Here is a 21999-nt window from a genome sequence, read left to right as displayed (position 1 = left end):
CTGGGGGATTGTTAGGTTAACTAGAGTCAGGGTATGGACTAGTGTTAGGTGTAGGGTAAATGATAGATTTCACATTAGGCTGTTAGACTAGTGAATAAACGAACACAAACAAAAGGTAATGGGTGAAATGCTTCCAAATAGTCTCAACCACTGGCAATCACTTTGGGTAGCATTGGAAGCCTTTGTTTTCCGCCCAACCTGCCACTCTAGACAGAAGTCTGCCTCGTGGATATTTTAATGTAGTGGATTCTAGAAGTTGATCAGATGCCACTACATGGCATTACTACACTGAAACAGTGCTATTCCAGTTAGTGACAACTCATATTTTATAATGTTCTGATTGATGTTTATTATTTATACAAACTGTTCAATGTTGAAACAACTTGATTTAGAAGGAGCAGCTAGAACAACATACAGTTGCATAATACGTCCATGCTTTCCATGTCACAATGTGAAAAGCTTATGTACCAAGCTTATGTACAGAGTAATAGTTAGCACAGAGGAGACTTTTTAAACATACCAAATATTTCAGTACTATGTAACCCAGTATTTTGTTTACATTTCAAAAGCAAAACAGTAATCAACAAGCGTAGATTGAAATTACTCTCTGCATGTGAATTGAGTGAAAATTGGAGGCTTAACCAAGGTTTCTTGAAGGTAATCTTTAGGCACAAAGTCCTGAAATTCTTCAGATGAGGAAGATATAGTAAAGGAGAATATTATTTTTTATTTAAAAAAATATATATATGCATTGGTTTCTTTGCACAAATGTAATCAGAAGGAACATAGCCCAACTTACTATCCCTCTCTCTCCCTTAACCGAAACCAGAAAATAATTCAACACTATATTAAATTTAGACACTGCAAAAATGTAACAGCAGCTCCCATGTTACAAAACCTGAAACAATCACAGTAACAATATCAATGTCTGGTCTTTGCATTATGGACGCATCCAGCTGTTAAATGAAACACAATATTTTGTTGCTTACATTGATGCCAACAAATGATCGTAATGCTCACAAGATCAATAGGTTCTGAAGACACTTCCTGAGTGAATGCAACATCAGTGTAATTTATACAGTATGGACACAATTAATCCTGAAGCCCCATCAGGCACTCAAGACAACCTTTCATCTGATGAGATTACCAGTCATCTCCTGTGTGTTTTCATTCTAAAATAGGTTGAATGTGTCTTTTGCTCATCTCATCTGGTGATACTCTCACATGGAGCTGCCAGAAGACGTAACTGCCTTTCATTTAATACCTGCCAATTGTAAGACTGAACTCACAGCAATATCTTTTGACCTTTTTCTTACCCTTTTCCGGACCCGGAATTGCAGCTAAAGACACACCTCTTCACCAGTGAGGGACAATCCCTTCATTTAAACTTTTTTAATACTAGGACAGGACCCAATCGTATGCAGAAAATTGGCCAGAGAGGCATGCATCTGCCTCCACTTCAGCTTTCATTTTATTGATAGCACTGAGCAATAAAAGTGAGCAACAAGAACACACATTGAAGCTTCGTACAGTTAAAGCAAGCATTCCAGGAGAGAGAAAGAGAGAGACAGAGAGAAAAAGAACCTTTGTGTGCAACTGTGTCTCGGGGTGTAGAACTGTATCTATACAACCTTCCTTACTCATTGCCCTCAATTTTCTTACTACCTTAATTACTCCATGTAGTTATTATCTTCAGTATGCCCATACTGCTAGTTAGGTGAAGTAGGGAATCATCTTTCTCCTGGTTCCTGCATGCATTGCTACAGACTCCAGTAGAAGAGCTGAGAACTCAGACGATAATGACCTGACAGCAGCCACTGTAGGCAACAGCACCCCATCCCAGGCTCCTTTAAAAATGCATTACACAAACGGGGACAGGGTGATTAATGGTCCAGTGTACAGCCTCCCAGGGATAGTCTACATGAAAAAAGGTACACTGTTCCAAAGAAAAATAGACACAAAGCAAACATACACAGGGTAACCCTTATGTTGGAAGCAAGAGCCCTCACACATCCAATTGGATGTCATGCTTCATCATTGGGCATGCTCCTCGTCAGACCGGCGCTGCAATGTCTGACAGGCCCCCCATGAAGAGGGCTCTTTGCCAGAGACCTCAATTAACAGTCAATTAGACTCCGGTCACTTACTCCAACAAACTGCACGTCAGGCTAGTCTGGTAAAAAGGGGGGTCGCCAGTCCCAATTTAAGAATACGGCTCCCTAGGAATACACTTTCTAGGAGACAGGTGCAATTGTAATGTGCAACCAGTCCTTCACCGAGGACCTACCCCGGGGCAGTGCTTTTTTAATCTTGGCCAATACCCTTTGTTGATCTAAAACATTCATGATGAAGTGCTAGGTGTCGAGCCAATTTTATCCTTACTTTGCTCTCCTATCCATATTGTGCTTGTAGGTCGGCATTGTCCGCTATACCTCTTTTCACGGCACAGAGACTTTGGAAAAAGATCTCAGGCAAAGAGCCCCCTTCATGGCGATTTTTTAGATCAACAAAGGGTATTGGCCAAGATTAAAAAAGCATGTGGAATAGTGTAAGTAGAGATAATGCTCAATCACTCTCTCAAAAGTGGAAGGGGAAGGACACTACCTTACACCCTCTAACAATGGGTCAACATGTTTTGCGTCTCAGGGGTCCAGAACGAACCAACGACGCTTCATCAGGACCAACAACAAACAAAAACTTCTCCTTTGCAATAATACACAGACCTCAGTGTGTCTAAATTAACAGTCAACTAGACTCCGATCACTTACACTTCACCTTTTACAGGAACACTGCCCCGGGGTAGGTCCTCGGTGAAGGACTGGTTGCACATTACAATTGCACCTGTCTCCTGGAAAGTGTATTCCTAGGGAGCCGTATTCTTAAATTGGGACTGGCGACCCCCCTTTTTACCAGACTAGCCTGACGTGCAGTTTGTTGGAGTAAGTGACCGGAGTCTAATTGACTGTTAATTGAGGTCTCTGGCAAAGAGCCCTCTTCATGGGGGGCCTGTCAGACATTGCAGCGCCGGTCTGACGAGGAGCATGCCCAATGATGAAGCATGACATCCAATTGGATGTGTGAGGGCTCTTGCTTCTAACACAAGGGTTACCCTGTGTCTATTTGCTTTGTCTATTTTTCTTTGGAACAGTGTAAAAATTCTACTGCACTACAGCAGTTTTCATGAAAACGTCCAATTCTGTCACTTGACAACCTATATATCTGAAGTGAGATCATCTCCAACATCTTCACAAGCTCAAATGACAGGTTCTGCAGCTAGGGACCAGTAGAAGCTTACAAGGTGCGCTGATGGGGGCCCCACGCTCTGCTATCATCCTTGCTGGTAAGTCAGGCCCTTCACTCAGCACCAACAACACAATATGCTGCGGCATCACAGTACCTACGAAAGTCAGGGGCCCTCAGCCCTCTTACTTCCCATAAAGAAGGACAGCTCTATGATAGCATGTATGATGGTATAGCATGTGCACTATAATGCCCAACCTCTGAAGCCCGTCTTCAGGAATTAGAGCAAGCATAACTTGAAAATAATACACCAGTCTAGGCAGAATTCCCAGTTTTGACAGAACTACCATCCCAGTCAACGCTGTAAAAACCCAGAATGCAATTGAAACTTACATCCTAAGTGACACATTCTCCATTTTCTTCAATTACAATTCATTCAACAGAGTACAGAAAGTTTTCCACCATATAGCTTTGCAAAGTTTTAGCTTCTTTTCTGTTTTTTGAAATTGCTTATTTTTTGTCTGTACGTTCTTACCAAATTTTTCAACACCTTCTGAAGCACATCTGCACGTGTGAATTCAACCTCATATTCCTCGCCCCCATTGAGTTAAACAGGTGTTGTTTAATGAATGTAAACTTGACAATCCATCTGCCTGCCCTATTTAACAAACCAGGCACATGTTCAATACAGTTATGATATGCTTGTAATTTAGATGTAAACCCTGTCAGTCATGCAGTCAACCACTTAGGTGCTAACATATTCCCTAATGGTTTGTTGTCAGTTCTAATATCAAACTTTGTGCCGCAATCATACATTGTACAATGTTCTGCTAACCAAGTGTATGTCAAGGGTTTTGTTAAAATATTGGGTAATTCCTTTAAGTGGGAAGCAAGGCCTGCAAACACATAAGATATTACCTAGCATTAGCACTACACCTAAACTAGAACTACTTGCATGCACTGCTATCACACATTGTTTTCTAAGCAAAATGGGTTTAGGCATGAAACATGCACAATTTCTTGTATGATTAATTCAAAACATTTCCTCATTTCCTCTGTTCTTTACATATAACAGTTCCATTTTATGCAAAGTTTTCTATAAACGTACATAACGGTCTTACAACACCAAAAATAATGACAACTACTCTTTTAAAAATGGTTCATGTGCCTTGACAATTGCGTTAACATGATCATTTTTGGGGTAAATCTAATTTACAGAAATATTGTGCCCTTGATACTCTATCAAATTTGCATCTATCAAATCAAATAGTTCAATTTACATTTTAAAACACTGCCAGGACGTTCCTTAATTAGGGATCATGCTCCAATCTGGTTTTCCACAACCAACACTTCATCCTAGAAGGCCTTCACCACTTCTTAATAATCCAGAACTTTATTCGTTAGTCTTTGTGAAAAAAAAGAACAGCATAAGCCTTAACAAATGACATTCTTTTGTATTGATATGCCCACTGTGGTGTTATAAACACAGTGAAATATTTAAAATTTCATACAATGCAATTTGATGATCGGCACTAGTAAAATCAATAGTAGAAATATTGGCAAAACTGTCTATCCATGTAGCTTTGTTTAAACATCAGAAGTCTGTACAGAATCTTAATTGGTGTGAACTTTTCAATGAAACTACCACTGGTGACAGCTAGGTTGAACTTTGAATTGTTTTTTGTCATTTTTTAACAGGTGTTGTAAAATATAGTTTAGTTTTAGTAGTACTTCAAAGGTATGCTCGTCATAAGATGCCTTACAGGGACTGTTTTTTGTTTAAGAATAATTTTGTGTTTAAAACCTTGGAACTTCGCCAGTTAATTTTTCAACACATACTGGAACTCATTTTACAGACCTAAAGACCAATTATCCTTGGAATTTCCTTTTCAGATAACATACATAAGGGGATCAGGTCTGGAGTTTAGCCATATCCTCATATCTTCATTGTGCTGTCACTCCAAGATTGTCTCACAAGATTGTCTCAATTTTCGTAGTAGCCACTTACATTGTACACATACATTCTACCTCAGGTCCTCCTTTTTTAAATTCTAAATTTGCCCGAAAACTCCCATTTTGCTTCTATAGTGTCTATACACCCACCGTCATTTCAATAGTCACTCCACTGACCAATAAAATGCAACAGAGGTTCTTTTGAGAACCATCATCACTCCCACAAAGCACTATTTAATTATCATATATTTTTACATCCCCAGCATCAGCTACACAACATTACCACATACTCTTCTAAAATCCTCTTTCCGTTTACAATAGCTATACATCTTGTCAATTGTCAGGCTATTGTTTCACATTAGCTAAATGACTAAGGACTTCATTTAGAGTTTGGCAGACAGGTTACTTCGTCACAAATGGCACACAGGAAGTATTTTGTTAATACAGACCTTTATGTCTCTGTCAGTGGAATCCTTCCTCCAACAGCCCGATGGAGTAGGGGCCATTGGAGGAAGGACTTCTCACTTTCTGCCCTATTTAGGGGGGGAAAGTAAATGCTTTTTTGGTATCTGTCAGGAGAAGCCTGGTGCTAAGGAACAGGATAAAGCAATAATGCCACCACACCCTAGAAGCAAACACCCAAGGAGTGACGGTCATTAATTTTTATTTTTCCAAAACAAACTCACACTTTAGGAGTTTGTTTATGAAAAGCAAGAAATCCTTTGAAACATTTGACTGCCTTCTGTCATGGTTGACAGTACTAGTAATGTCATAAATTAACCGGAACCTCTGTCACCGTGGGTCCTCTCAATGCAGAGGGTTGTCTATTCTGACGGAGTACACTCCATACGCAAAACTCTAACTCAGGCCCTTGGACTGTAGGAGCTGTTACTGCATTCTTTCCTCCTCTCTTGCACATTTGCATCACATTTTGAATCATGCTTTTTTATTTTATGATTATCATGTTTATCACCCTAGGATACAATACTAATTTTGCATAAAACTTGTTCATATGTAAACTCACATGTAACGGCCATCACTCTCGATACTGCCACATAATAGTCAATAGTTTCACGCTCCTTTTGACTTAAATTAATCAGATTTACATGGTAAATATTTAAATTCTCTCAATCAAATATCACTTGACGGACTACATTCATCTTCCAACACTTCGACATAACTTTTGAAATAAAACCAACCACTATTTTCACTCAATAGGTGGTGTCCCTGGTTCAGATAGTGGAGGGATAGAGGATGAGTATGACAGGGGAGAGATGTGCAACGAGAAAAGGAAAAAAATAAAATAGAGTAGTTACTGATATCTGAGAGGGAATGTCTTGCTGTTCAATAACAACGTAAATGTAACATACCAAAATAAATATTTACCAGGGTCAAAAAACCTGAGATTAGAGAAGAATAATAATGCTGGCAACCAACGGGAAAGTTCAGTATAAATACAGAGTTTACCAATCAATCATTCAGTATTTGTAAAGTGTGGCTTCTCACCTGGAGGGGCATTATTGAAGCCTAGGAACATTTCAACATTATAGCACTCACCTACATTCCACCTGTGACTTATGCACTAGCCATATATGTGATGCCCTAAGCTATGTACATACTGATGTACAGAGATGATTAGGTTATTTACACCCATCAACAATAGGTCACCAATGAAATCACAAAGGACTAGAACATTACTGTGTTGTAAATATGCTCAACATGAAGGTAAATAAAAAGTGCTAAGGTTTGATTTGAAAATGGTCAGTGATATGTTGTGTGCAAAATTGGAAGTAGTATGAATGATTTCGAGACGATCTTCACTGGGCAAAATAAATTGGGTTGATGAAGACTATCTTAAAAAGGTTTTGCAGTTTTAATTTAGCATACACTGGAGTACCCTTTCCAGAGCAAATATGCACCTATCCAAAGCAATACCTAAATACTATAAGGCTTGTTAATAAAAGTTGATGGAATAACTACCCTAAAATCACCTCCGGCTAGGATCTTGGAAAAAAGTATTCGGTCTAAACCCTTCATTTGTATTGCAGACAATAATGCTGGAGATTTGCTTGGTGTCACATTGTGTTACTTCAGAAAGCGTGGTTTACAATTTCTTGATGAAGATAAATGAAACCCCTACCAAATGTATTTGGATGATGAAAATGATATTTATGTCAGAAAATATTTTTGCTACAATATCCTGACCTACAAGCCTCCTGATATCAACTGCACCTCAGCATAGAATTAAGTGGGACATCAAGACTGCCTTGTAATGGGTGGCCTAGAAGTTCCATATTTGAGAGGCACTTCCTGGAACTGCAGGTGCATAACATCTCCTTTCAGGTTACTTCTAATGGACAGTAGTTACAGCTATAAATTGATAAGGCTGTTTCAATGCCAAGTACCACCAGGAAGGTTAGGTATTGAGATTCAAACCTGGGAAGTCAGTCAGTAGGCTTGGCATGGAAGAGGCTTAAAATTAAGTCTTAGGGCCTAATTATGAGTTTGGCAGTCCCACCGCAGGACCGCTAAACTCGCAGTGCCATACCCCAACACCCCCCCGAGCGTATTAAAATGTTCCCACCAGGCTGACCAGCAGGAACATTGTAATACATGTTTCTGTCGGGCTGACCGGTGTGAACAGTGCTACAATATTGGCCTCAGCGCCTTTAAGGGAGCCGAGGCTAATATCGTAGCGCACCGCACCCTCTAAACGCAAACTGTCTGCAATGCAGACTGTGCGCATTTGGAGGGTGCTAGGGAGGGGACCCCTGCACTGCCCATGCCCATGCTATGGGCAGTGCAGGGGCCCCCTGTGTCCCCAAGCACACCCTTACCAACAGCCTTCCCATGGCAGAATGACCACCATTTAAAGGCTGGCTGTGAGGTGAGTTGCAATCAGCCAGGTGGAGCAGAGTTCAGTGCCACCCTAGCTGAATACAACTCATACTGCCGTCACTCCATCAGGAAAAATGTTCATGGTGAGTCGGGCCGCCAGGGTTGTAATGTGGCGGTTGGACCGCCCCATTTGCGGCCTGACCGCCACAGTTGCAGCGGTCCAAATGTCACGGTGAGGCCCTTTTTGTGGTTTAGAACTTCCATACTACATTCACAACGTTATGGCATAGAAAAAAATAAAGTTATCTGAAAGCAAGGCAACTGGATAGAGGCAAGAGCAATGAGCAGAGAGTAGGGGGTGATGATTTCCTTGTGCCTGAATAGGTGAGAGTTCTTCCAACAGCGAAAGGAAAATTGTGGCTTTTGAAGGCAGAAAACATGATCCTGCAAAAAGGGCAAAGAAGGGAAAGCTATGGGGCAGGCAGGTAAAAAATGAAACTTGATGGATGGGCGGCAAAGGAAGGGGTCAGAGTACGGGGGTTTCTCACTCAAGTGCAAGCTTATAATCTCCAGTAAATCTGAAGGTTTGTAAAAAAAATATATATTCTAGCATTGAAAAGAAGCACATACGTTATTGAACTCCTAGAGAGAAGAAAAGTATTAGGAAAAAGAGAATCAGCACAACAGAATCGCAGTTTCTATGATGTCAGAAATCTGAACACTAGCATGCTGATACTCACATAAGTAACAGTATGATTTAAGCATGGTAAATGTGTTTTTGCTGAAGGGAAAAAAGTAGAAGTCTAGAAACATTGTACAAACAGGTCAAATATGGACAGACCTAGGTAAGCAATTATCTTGGATTTCAAGGTTCCTTTCCTATATGCTCAAGCTGGTAACATGAATGTCTCTGCACACAGAAGTTCACCATAAAACATGGAATTAGGGTTTCCCTTTTGGTTATACTTGGGGTATGTATTTCGGTACTTCTGACTACTACTTCTAGCTCGTTTGAAGTAGATATTTCTTTGCTGAAAGGATCTGAGACATTTCATGGTCTCTCTATATATTTTGATGGTCTGGAGGGTTTTACCAATGTTTGTATCAAAAAACAATTCTATTTCAGGACCGGGGGCTCCGATTATGCTATCTCCTTCTTTACTGATCCAAATGCAGCAGCCAATCAGATTAAAGAAAAAACATTTACTACATTCCCCATGACGCATAAGCCTGTTATCACATGGTCCAATCACCTCCCATGCCCTCTGTCCATAAATGTGTTGACCCCCAACGTAACTACCTCTTTCATTGCTGCTCCGCAGCAGATAAGTGACGTTTTTCATTCTCTCCTATATTTGTATGTGAATGTTGATTGTTTCATCTGTATTTATAGTTTGTGGGTAGCGATGCGATTTCGCTCGCTGTGACCCGTTTAGTTCAGCGCTTTCCGCGCTCACAGATTACGCTCCGTGCCGTTTGCATTATAACCCTGTGGAGCGGGAGCTTACTACAAGGCTTTTTATTTAAACGCTCGCGCGCGCATTACAAACCGGTCCCATCACTTTCACTTTGATGGATCGGCTCATTTGCAGACACGAGGAGTGCCAGTAAGCCCTGCTCAAGTGGTCCAGTATTGATTTTCATGCTCCCTGACGCCCAGTTTATTTAAAATCAAAGAACTTGGGTTGTAACAATTTATGAGGCTTCGCCTAGAGTGCTAATCACAGGCTGCTCCCTCCACACTTTAATTGGGATTACTTTGCCTGTCAGGGGTTTGCACTCCCCCTCATTTGTTCTGCTTACTAAAGCTACTCCCACCTTCCGAAGGCTCAGTGGAGTGAAAATGAAACAGGGTATTACCCTGAAGAGTTGGGCAATCAACTTGAAGTAAACTTGGTGGAAGCCCCTGATAATAGGGTCCAACAATCTGTAAATGACGCCCTGGTAAGAGCTCTAGGACCCTTTTCAGGGCAACTCGTTGACTACGCCATATCCCAGGGTTGGCTTAGTGAACAACAGTCCTCTTCTAATGAGAGAAAATCAAAATGTAAATCCAAAACCAAGAATTTAGAAGGAAACGAAGACACGGTTTATGGTTTACATACAGATGCATTTAATAAGTTGTTTAAGAAACATTCCACTGAACATAATTATAGTTCCTCTAAGGATGTGGTATTCTCCCAGTCCTCTTCTGATTCGGACACCAACTCCAGTGATTCAGACGAACCGGAGTCTCCGGTCCCCAATAAAAAACCCAGGAAAGAAGCATCCACCCGTAAAACTCTGGATTTCGATCCAACAGAAATCATATCATCCTAGAGCCTCCAATTGGGTCCCATCAGCAGAAGTGGCACAGTACGTCCACGACAATATCAGGAGGAGTTTTGACAAGGAAGTCCGTTCTCGCCTTAGAGCGGAATGTCCTAGACCAGATGTTGAAGAGAAGGTGACGGACACCCCTGACATCGACCCCACCATGGTCACCTTTATGAAAAAGTTTGGCAAAGACCCCAATAAAGGATTAGACAGGTCCTGGCGGATCTGCCAAGATAAAGTACTTGATGTCACAGGCCCCATGACTAAGATCCTAGACATGGCTTTTCTTGCCAAAGAGTCGTGTGCCCCAGTGAACAATGATGTCCTGATTGGTTGGGCCCAGAGGTCACTGTGCCTTTTGGGCAATGCAAATTGCGCAATTTCGTCAGAACAACGTAAATCAATCCTCATTAGAATTGATCCTAAATTAACAGACCTGGCAACTTCTGAAGCGGGCCCATCGGCTGATGGCCTCCTGTTCGGTTCATCCTTCATTAAGGAGTTGGCTAAATTTTGTTCCACATTCTCATCTCTAGATAAAGTGCAAATGTCGCTTAAAGTGTTCAAAAGAAACCTTTTTGCCAGGGCCGGACGTTTTGGAGGGCGTATGCCCGGCCGAGGATCCTTTCAAAGCTCTCAATATCACTACCATAGAGGAAGAGGAAATTGGTACTCCGACCAATCGGATACCACCTTCTACCCCACTCGCAATCGAGGGGGCCGCCCCAGATATAGAAGAGGACCCCGCAGGGGTCAACAGGGAGCGATTCAAGAATCCAGTTACTCCGGTGAGCATTATTCATTATTCTTAAGTACGTCTTGGGTGTAGAGTGGCTTTATTCCTGGAAAATTGGAAAAGGATTTCAGGGGATCCCTGGATTCTACAAACGGTTTTAGGGTTCCATCTAGAGTTCCTATAGACCCCTGTTCAACTCTCCCCTCCAACACTAATGTATTTTTCCCTCGCAGACCAGACTTTTATAGACACAGAGGTTCAGGCATTATTACACAAAGGAGCAGTGAGTTTTGCTACTCCTCATCCATCAGGCTTCCTCAGTCCCATCTTTGTCGTCGACAAAAAGGGCGGAGGTCATCGTCTAGTTTTGAATCTAAAGGAATTCAACTACTGAATATTATACAGACACTTTAAGATGGAAGGAATCCACTTGCTACGGGACATTCTTCTAGAGGGAGACTGGATGGTTCGTCTCGATCTGAAAGACCCTTACCTTTCGGTCCCCATCTTTCCCCCTCACAGGAGGTTCCTACAATTTTTATGGAAGGGACACTGTCTAGAATTCAATGCGCTTCCTTTCGGCCTCTCATCAGCCCCTTGGTGCTTCACAAAACTGTTGAGGACAGTGATGGAATGGCTGAGAACCAAGGGAGTCAGATTGATAATTTATCTGGACGACATTCTTCTGATGGCTCAGAGCCCTCAAACGCTCTTGATTCATCTGGAATGGACCATCAGTTTTATGCAGGAGTTGGGTTTCCTTATCAATGTGCAGAAGCCATTATTGAATCCCTCCCAGGTGATAGATTTCTTGGGATTCAAGATAGACTCCATCCGCTCTCTTCTGATTCTCCCATCTCAGAAAATTCGAAGAATCAAGAGAGAATTGAGAGCTGCTCTGTCCTCTCAGGTGATTTCATTGAGGAACATTGCCAGAATAGTGGGCCTTCTGGCCTCTTCGATTCAAGCAATCTTCCCAGCCACATTACATTATCTGGGAGAACCGCCAGGAACAGGATGGCGGTATGGGGTGTCAGAATCCTCCATGGCGGCGCAGCATGCTGCGCCGCCATGGAGGATTCATTTGGGCAGCGGAAAACCGGCGGGAGACCGCCAGTTTTCCACTTCTGACCGCGGCAGAACCGCCGCGGTCAGAATGCCCAGCGGGGCACCGCCAGCCTGTTGGCGGTGCCCCTGTCATTCTAGCCCTGGCGGTCTTGGACCGCCAGAGTTAGAATGACCCCCTCAATCTTTTCTCTGGGGCATTCAACTATCATGAGGCTTTCCTGCCGTAATGCGACTGCCCTAATCTAACGCATGGCTTGCTTTGCACTTTGGTGTGGAGCAAATTCCACAGAATTTTTTATTGTGAAACTCGCAACACAATTAGCTGCAATTACGTATATAATTGTAATTCTATGCGTAGTATTTTGCTGCATTCATTTTTTTAGTAGCATTTTCTCCTACATTAAATTAAAGTAAGAACAATGGCTAACCATTGATTTATCAAGCAAAGGTGATCCAACCACGTTACTTTAAAAAGCCAAAGTCCAAAACCCAGGTTACTCAAAAGCCAAATATATAGGACGCAAAATCATAAGTGGCAGAGGTGAAAAAAATCAAAAGACAATCATGGATGCCAACACTGTCCAAGGACGGTCCAGATCTTTCTGTTAACCACTCGCTTATTTAAATGTCTCCCTTTTGAATGAATTGCATTCAAACTAATCTCATGTGAATACTTAAAAAGTAACATGGCTCTGGATCTCGATGACCAATCTCAGTGACTAATGCCGATATTTCTACATTACAATAAAAAAAACTTAGAACCATAATGTACACAACAAAATAAAATGGGTAAAAAACAATAAGGAATTCATCAGTTATATCAAAGAGTGGTACTAAAATGACATACAACAAAGATCTGATTTCTTAATGTGTGTCCTTATGAATTAGCACATTTGGTACAATAGTGAGTGAACTTAAAAAATTTCAGCCATAATATAGAGGTTTCTTTGCACAAAATTATACAAGAGAATATGCACTTATGTTTTTTACCAGGATTTGTTTTCTCAAGTTGGTACCATCGGTAAAACGCTCTCTTCTTTTGCTCACTCAAGTCTGACCCCTGCTGCAACAGCCAATGGGATATTCGGCTCTGACTGATACCTGAAAATCAATCATGAAAAATATATATGAATGCATGTAATACAGAACACAATAAGGAACACAATCAAACAACCAGTGTAAATGCATTGGAGGCATTCACTGTAGGATAAGTAAGTTATCCAGTTTTAGAACAGAACTGGGTGGCAGAAATGTATATTATCCAAATCGATCCGCTTGAGCAGATTGATTCAAATAATCACTTTTCCAGAATTTAGCTTCTAATGCTGCCTCTAGGTTTACTACAATGTCATGTCTGTTTTGATCTCATAATACAAGCCTACTTCTTCTTTTGTGACTCTATTCCATTCCTCAGTCCATGTCTGTCCACGTGTGCTCTTTTAAGAATTCAGTCCAGCTAGCTTGTAAACTCATTGTCGATAAATATGATTGTATTGTAGTTACATTAGAAAATAAACTTAAAATAAAAAATCTAACACCTTTAACTGCCAAATGATGGCACAGTTGTGAATGTGATGCTGCTCAACACCACAATTTATTTTAATCACTCTTAGTGTTCTCGAACACAGAGATCAAAAAATTGTTTGCAATGCAAAAAATGTGAACTTCCTTCATACAAAACTCTTACTCAAAAATACAAAGTGGTATATAAAGGGATTTCAATAATGCAGCTGAACACATCATGAGCACACTATCAAATGTAGGGCTAATATCCGGAATGCCATACACTTTTGTAAAATAACAACATTTATCAACACAAACAACCTCACAAGTATGAATTCAATTCTGGTCTCATTTCCTCCACTTAGTAACTGAGGCATTAAAACGTTTTAACTCTCATCGACATACTTAGTGATTCACATCAGTTTAGAACGTCTCAGACATGCAGTGGAAGTTAAGGTAGTACCATAAGACATTTATTTTCTGTTTAGGTTTTGAGTTGTAGTCACTACTGAACCCCCATCAACCTTAACCAAACCTTAACTATACTTTTTCCCAGAAAACTCTGGGCCCGATTAAGAGTCTGGCGATCCGAAGATTGTGGTGGGCTGACCGCTGTAATCCTGGTGGTCTGACTGCCAGATTGCGATCCTATCGGTCCAACCACCAGGAGAGCGCTGCCACCGCCATGATCAAACATGGTAGTGCTGATGTCGGCACTGCCTTGCTGATCATGACTTGCCTTTCCGTTAGATTTTTCACAGCGGGGTTCCAGTCGTAAAAAGGCTGGCAGAAAGGCACAGATGGGGTCACAGAGAGGCTCCTGCACTGCCCATATTCATAGCATGGGCAGTGCAGGGGCTCCCCTATCAGCACCCTCGGAGTGCGCACCACTGTCTGCCACGGCAGACAGTGCGCATTCCTAGGGTTCTGGGGGCACTGTCTGTGCAATGGCACTAGCTTCGGCTGATCTCCCTGAGAGCCAAAGCCAATGCAGCCGCACTGTGTCCGCTGGTCAGTCCGGCAAAAATATCATAATGCGGCAGCCTTCCCAATGTCGTATTAACGGTCTGACAGCCAGACCATCATAATACAGTGGTCTGGAGGCTGCCAGATCGCCGTATTGGCGGTCTGGTGGTCGGACCGACAAACTCGTAATCAGGCCCGCTGTCTCTCTCTTTCACTCAAATGACTGCTTATTGGTATAAGAAAGGTGGGGGAGTAATGATCTGTTAATGAAATTAAATTTATAAAATAAAAAATATTATTATTGGAAGTGCCAAGAGATACTCTGGTTAGGGTATGTGTTGTTCTATAAATGCCCAACTATAAAAAATGAAAGAACACATTTGGCACAGAGGCAGAGACCGCAGACAGAATTTCTACAAGCAGACACCCACTATGTCCCGGACAGCCCCAACCTTTGCATTTCTACCAGAGCAAAATGAAGGGTATTAGCATTAAGTATTATTATTTTAAGTCTAATTTATTTAATTTCTGGTTAATTTTTATAATGCAGACTAGAGGGGCAATGTATAAATGAAAAATTGAAGCGGTGTTAGGTTTGTATAAGAATCGGTTACACAATATTTAGCAAGTTAAATTCGGTTACAAAACTCATAGCTAAGAAATTTACCCAGTAGCTGTTATGTAGTAATGAGTAACATATTTAATTAGCATACATGGGCAGGAATAGCGTCAAAGATCCGCTATTAAGTGGCAAACTACATTGAAGGCAGGAAAGAGTGATAAGATTCATCTTGGCATTGGAATACCCAAGATTTATATTCCCTTGGCAGGCAGGACAATAGGGGAGAAAAAGCACTGCAAAATTCCCCTTACCCAAGAATCAATACAACAATTATGAGCTTTGGTTCTTGGAATCTCAAAGCAAAACTTGGTCATTTCGATTGTTTTTGCTATTGACTTAAAACTTTTAAAGTAACTGAATTTATGGCACATTAATGTTCTTCACACATGCGCTTGCTCACGGTGTACATTGCGATGCTTTGTACTCCCAAAAGAGGGACCGATGCTTAGTCTCCAAAAGTATAAACGTTACAAAAAATGAAATCTGTTAAAAAGACAAAAAATGATGCCCATGCCTCAGAGCTTGTACCTACGTATTTACAATAAGTGGAAAAGAGACTGAGCTAGGACAGGACTTACCCACTTTGGAAAGTATATTAATTCTAGTCTAAATTTTATGAAACCTGTTAAGACCTAACAGGTTTAATGTATTTCTTTATCATGATCTTGCACACCAAATGGAAAAATTTAAAATGCACAGCAGTTCTTGGGAGAGTCTCAAACTTTAGTTCTACATGTACTTCATTTGCAGTCATTACTGATAGCAAACCAAACCTTGATCTGAGATTTCTTAATTTCACAATTGCCACAGGTTCCTCTTTTAACTGTAGAATTTCAATCTGGATGGAGGAAGTTAGTCTTGATTCCATGTATCACAAGGTAAAGTATTTAGACAACTTTGAAAGTGATTCTATGACATCTGTTATCTAGTGCAGGGTCTTAATGACTGTAGTAATGTGCTCACTTCTACTAAACTTCAGAATATGTTTGCATACAGCACCATTTTGGGTTCACTGATGTCTACTGATTAAGATCCAAGGGTATAGTTTAGTTGTGACAGGAGCAAGGCCGTTGAAACCGGGACCATATAGGGAAAGCCGGATTTTTTACTTCCACCAAGATAGTTGGGGATAGTCCACTCAAACCGACTGATAAAGAGGCCATGTGGTTGTGGGGATCATATTTTTGCCATGAATCACATTAGAATACCTTCCTTTTTGAGCATTGTAAATTCAAGCAATTTTGTAGCATCGAATGGTCTAATACTCGAACGCACTGAGCGGGCTCAGAAGTGTCCATCTCAGAGGGTTTTTCAAGTTCTACGATGACTAGAAATCATTAACGTAGTTGTAACAAGTAAGTCTGAAGAAACCGATGAGCTCCAGGAGTGGGGACAGGTAAACAATAAAAAGAATGGGGACGAGCTCTGAGTGTCACTTAGCCAAGATGTGAATTGTGCTGAGCAGCAAAAGGAAACTCAACAACCTGGGGTAAGTCGGTGAGGTACGACGTGATCCAAATTAAGGATCCATACCCTAGATTCTTGTGTTGTTCAGACTTTGAATGGGTAGTTGGTCGTCAACAGTATGCAGGACCAATATAAGGAGGGTGGCACCTCCATTTTAACTGACAACCTTCATGGGTAATAAATATGCTGAGCGGAGTAGTGCCTGCAATTAGCCTCAAAAGCAGGAAAAAAAACCCAAGTTGGGGAGGGTCCAGCAAAATACAGTGAGGCATAGGGTATCCCCCAGATGAAAAATACAATTACAGTTCATATTTTCGGGCAATCAAGAAATAATTCTCATTCCGTTGCAGAAGAAACAATCTGAAAGATGGCTGGTCAGTGTACAGTGCGGTAGAGTGCCATATCCGTCAAGCTTTGGACAATTCAATGCACAATTCATTTACATTTTGGGAAATGGTGCAGACTATACGCCCTTAGATGAAACATGTACTCAACAATTGAAGACCTAGCAAACCTTCCCATATTTAGAGAAGTGCGCAAAAAGGATTACTGAATAATTTTATTAAAGATTTCATGCAGTAAAATACTTCACTTTCTAAATATCAGCATCAAGGACACCTGGCGGAATATTCATCCTTTAGGCGGACTTACTGCGCCATTTTCTGGGACACTGGAACTAAAGTCAGAGTTTGGACATACTGCGACTAAATTAATGATTATCGGCCGAATTTTGGAGGAACTTTATTGTCTCTAAGCATAAAGTCTGGTAGGTACCCGACTTTAACAATAGTAAATGTTCAACAAAAAGTGCTTCAGGTTCAACAGGGCCAAATTCAAAACAGCTAAAGCATAAGCTCGAAAACATACTTCTGATTCAAAGAGAGTTCCATGACCCAAGACACCATGGATATTAAATAAAAGGCACATATCGTCTTGATTAAATTGACAGATTTGCACTTTGATGCAGGATGATACACAATAGTGAAAAGTCTGCAGAGCTTATGAAAAAGGAGGGAACTCTTTTCTCACCTGTTACCTGTGCAACAACGGCTTGAGAAATTCTCCGATTGGCTAAGAAGGCTTTAATTTCTTCTTTTATAACACTGCTGTCCCTCCTGTGAAAGATAATTACAAAAGTCAAAATTAACATAATGAAGGCCACGGCAGAAATTGCTGAAAAATATAACGGATACAAAAATGTGCATAGGCGCATGTGTCAGACTCCGAGCCCGATACCGCCACAGACAATTTGCAGAAGGCACTTCATTTAATGAGTCTGATAAGCGATGAAGTGTTGCAGTCTGTGCTGTCACCTCCACAGAAGATGTACTAAAGCCAGATGGGTCGCGAGACACTTTCTTAACATAGGAATGAATACATTTCCTGCCCTAAAGGCTGATTCATAAAATCAAGGGAGACCTAGAAGGAGGACAAGGTAAGCCACCATAAGAATCAGAAGGAGGACTGGTTTCCGCAATCCGCTCACCAACTCAGCCACTTCCTGCCAGCACGGAATATTCACTCATCCAAGCAATCACCAAGAGGTCCAGATAGTGCCATCTGCCAGACTCATTCTCTCTCTCTGCAAAATGCAGGATACATAAGGGTCTACTACTGCCATCAAGAGGTTCTGGTGACACCATAAAGTCGAAGGCAAAGGGTTGGTAAATTTCACGTGAATTGTGACTTGGCAAAAACATCATATTACACACGTAGTCCACTATGTATTTATTTGTGTTGATTTTAGGGAAGTTTAACTTGTAAAAGTTGTCTTTCGATCAGGGAAATAATAAAGGCAAATAGTAATCGAAACACTGGACTATACTGATTGGTTGCCTGCAGTAAGCAAAAAAAAAAAAAAAGAAGAGACCAGTGCTTAATTACGTAGTTAAGAATGCAAAATGGTTTGCCTGCTTAAACAAGCATTGAAAAAGCCAATAGGTCTCGCCTTTGGGACCTTTCAGCTTTGCCAATATTTTCTGGCTATCGTTTACAGCATTAGTAAAAAGCAAATTACTTTTTGGCAATGATGTGCAGCACTTGCACAAAAGAAAAGAAAAACAAAAAGTGCTTCATGACGTAACATGTGCCTAGAATGTACACGTCATTACACTGCTAGCGGCCCATGTCCTTCACTAGGCGTGTGTATGCATGATGATGCACACATGTGCATGCTTTGCCACATGTGTGCATGTACTAATTGGTTCGTTGTTATTCTATTTAACAATGTAAGGTGAGGGCGCCACTTGGTACAGTAAATAAAAAAAAAAATCATATGAACTGCGCCAATTGCTCTTAACTGTACTCCAGTAAGTGGAGCAGGCTGGCAGCAAACACGCCCGACTAATAAATGTTTAGAAAACATTAATTAAAAGGACTGTCCGGCAAGGTGTGCAGTTGAGTATCAGGTGTGTGAAGCAACGGGGAGTGAACCGAGGGAGGATGATAAAAAGAGTAAAGCCACATGGGAGACAGGAGATAAAGGTAAGGAAAAGCAACAAACAAGGGAGAGAGCAACACTGAGTGCAGCAGGCATTTGGTGGGCAAGACGCACATGAAAGTTAGAGCAGTACAAAAGCCAAGGAGCTACACAGTGGCAGGTATCTGGCATGGGAGAAGCACAGTAGGGAGAGAGCTAAAAAAACACACGCACTCTCATGCAGTGCTTAATGAAAAGGATAAAAGTAGTTTCTGAACACTGAGCACTAGAAGGATACAAGTTAGCCAATCAAAGGATGGTAAAGGCTAAGCTCTAAGGGAGGAGGGAAAGCCAGCAAATAAGAAGCTAGGAAATGAGAGTGACAAGAAAAATAACTAATGGAAGCAGTTGGCGGGCCCTAAGGCCATTGAAAAATATTGGTATAGCTCGCAAAAGGTCTTTCACAACCCGACAGATAAAAGTTGTGTGAGATGCGAGGTTTAAAAACACCTTCTTCCTGTAGAAGAGAGAGATTGTTGAAGCTGCTCTCTTCAAGAAGCATCCAAAAATGTGCACTGTCTGCTATTAGAATATTCAGTTGTAGGTTTTATTGACCTTTCATGAAAACATTGCAGATAAAACAATGTCTATGAATAATTAAACTATGCAATTCTGTGGCTGCTTCTTTCCTTTATAACTATGAATTTACCACACTTGTCACGTATTTTGTAATTTTCAAGGAGATGTAAACATTCAAAAATAATAATGCAGCATGATTTGCCTTTTGTTACTGCATAATTTATAGAACTGTGCTGTATAATTTGGTAATCCACTGAAGCATAATACTAGTGGGTCTTGGTAAAGAAAATGCTTTGTAGGTTTAATGCCTGCCATTATGATGACAAAACCCATTTACAGATACTTAGATAAATATGGGATGGAGTACCCCCAGCAGTATATTGTAAGGATATGGCAAGTCTTCAAGGAGTTCCATACCCATAGAAAAGAACAAAGCCGAATGCGGAGTTCCTTCTTAAGGTTATGGAAGTCTGAGATGATTTGCAATATCCTTATGTTGGCAGAGGGTTCTTTATTCTATATAAAAAATGGACACACCATCACCTTTTTCACTCATCTCTAAAATCCTTGGTGCATACCCTCTTCATAAGAAGACTAAGCATGTATGCAAACATTAAGAATAAAAATAGAACTCCTAGTGCAAAATTTAAAACATCAAAAAGCTGTTATATTTTTGCTGCAACAAGATATTAGAAGAAGTTTAATACTAGTTAATTAAAAAAAAAAAAGCACAAGCACGGTTATCAATGGTAATTTCAGATGTCATTAGTGATGTTATCAATGCAGTTACTGAACATGTCATGACTGATGTAATATGGGAGGGTACAAGCAGTGCATGGCAAGGGTGAAAGTTATACCTACTGAGGGCACAAGTTATAGCTACTTGAGATAACTGGAACTGGTGAATTTCAGTGCTTTGTTAGTTTGAAACATTACATTTTAGCTGTCAATTTCACCTAACAATAACTTCCCTTTAACCTTTGCTTTTTAAGTGAATATCTAAGCTTTTTTTAAACGTAAAGTAGGATATTATAAAAATTTCTAACTATAACATCACTTTAATCTTTGTTTTTTTCCAGTGAATTTCTTTTTTTTAATTTATTTTAAACGTAAATTAAGATGTCCATCCTCGTGCAAGGAATGGGGTTGGCAGGAGGGCCTGTGCCACTGAAGTAGCCCTGTCCCCAATCCCTGAGTGCTCCCACCACTCATGGCTGCAACTTTTCCTTCAGGTTGCGGCCAGCCAATTACGATGCATTCTTGAGCTCTTGATGGAACCATGGCGTGACAAACATAAATTTTGAACCTTGAATCAGAATGCTCTATTTTTTCAGGTTGTCCTTGCACGAGTTCCTTAAACCCAACTGTCCATATATACAAATACTTCTGTACCTTCATTTCGCAAAAACTATTGAAAGGATTTACGCCAAATCACAAAAAGCACGCTCTCTGGAGCAAGATCTATCTTTCTGCAAATTTGCTGTGTCTAAAGTTCCTATGGAAAATTGCAAGGGGAAACAAGTTTTGCTCCCGCTCTCTTTTTTCTCAGTCCCTGCTTGATGGATTACCCCAGAACTTTCCAGTAAAGAGCTGAGGATACTTTGTTTTGGTGAGATTCATGAACATTCTTCAAATGGCCATAAAGTTAATACCAAACCAAAAAATCTATTTCCTATAGAATTGTTGTCCTAACCAGAACTACCCAGTGGCAACCGCCAATTGATAATGTATAGAAACATAAATATATCAAGCAGAACTCGATACACTACTGATCAAGTTGATATGAGGTGCTGGGTACTGGCGGATTACTCTGGCCAAGCTCAGACTCCCCACTGAGCAAGACAGCCTTGGAGCGTCTGCCTTTCATACCTATTACAAGGCAGCCCCAATATAGTGGCCTCACATAATCTCAAATTACATCTGACACTATGAATCGTGCCCCTTTTCCCCAGTTAGACGACCTGCACATTATTCATTACTACTTGAGGTTGCACATAACTGAGTAATTACTTACTATACCAATACAGCACCTGCTTATGCCCTAGTTGTCCTATTGTTGAGCCCTTTTGTTCGTGTTGTAATTGTTTCTGTGTGAGATCGGACCTACTGGTAATGCGCGGGGTGGATTATAGTTGGAGGTATGTTTAAGGAAGACTCCCCTGTGGAAATCCAGGCCTTGTCTGACTGAACTGGGTTACCTTCAGGTATATTCCTCACATATAGGAGGAAATGTTAAGCAATACAGCTCCCATGTCAGACTCAACATGCAGAACTTCCTACACACACTGCATT

General features: G+C 40.9%; 1 protein-coding gene across 11 annotated transcripts in view; it reads right to left on the bottom strand.

Moving 5' to 3' along the window:
* The window catches only part of HMBOX1 (homeobox containing 1), a 394167-nt gene that overhangs the window by 135001 nt on the left and 237167 nt on the right, over window positions 1-21999 (bottom strand). For all 11 annotated transcript variants that reach the window (XM_069233792.1, XM_069233788.1, XM_069233791.1 and 8 more), the window contains 2 exons: window positions 17739-17824; window positions 13142-13252 (listed from right to left, as the gene is read on the bottom strand). In XM_069233792.1, coding sequence (XP_069089893.1) covers window positions 13142-13252; window positions 17739-17824 — 197 coding nt within the window. The remainder of the gene's footprint in view (window positions 1-13141; window positions 13253-17738; window positions 17825-21999) is intronic.

Source organism: Pleurodeles waltl, chromosome 5, assembly GCF_031143425.1.
Source record: "Pleurodeles waltl isolate 20211129_DDA chromosome 5, aPleWal1.hap1.20221129, whole genome shotgun sequence".
Taxonomy (NCBI): domain Eukaryota; kingdom Metazoa; phylum Chordata; class Amphibia; order Caudata; family Salamandridae; genus Pleurodeles; species Pleurodeles waltl.
Note: the sequence above shows the minus strand (reverse complement) of the source record. Positions and strands in the feature narration are given on the sequence as shown.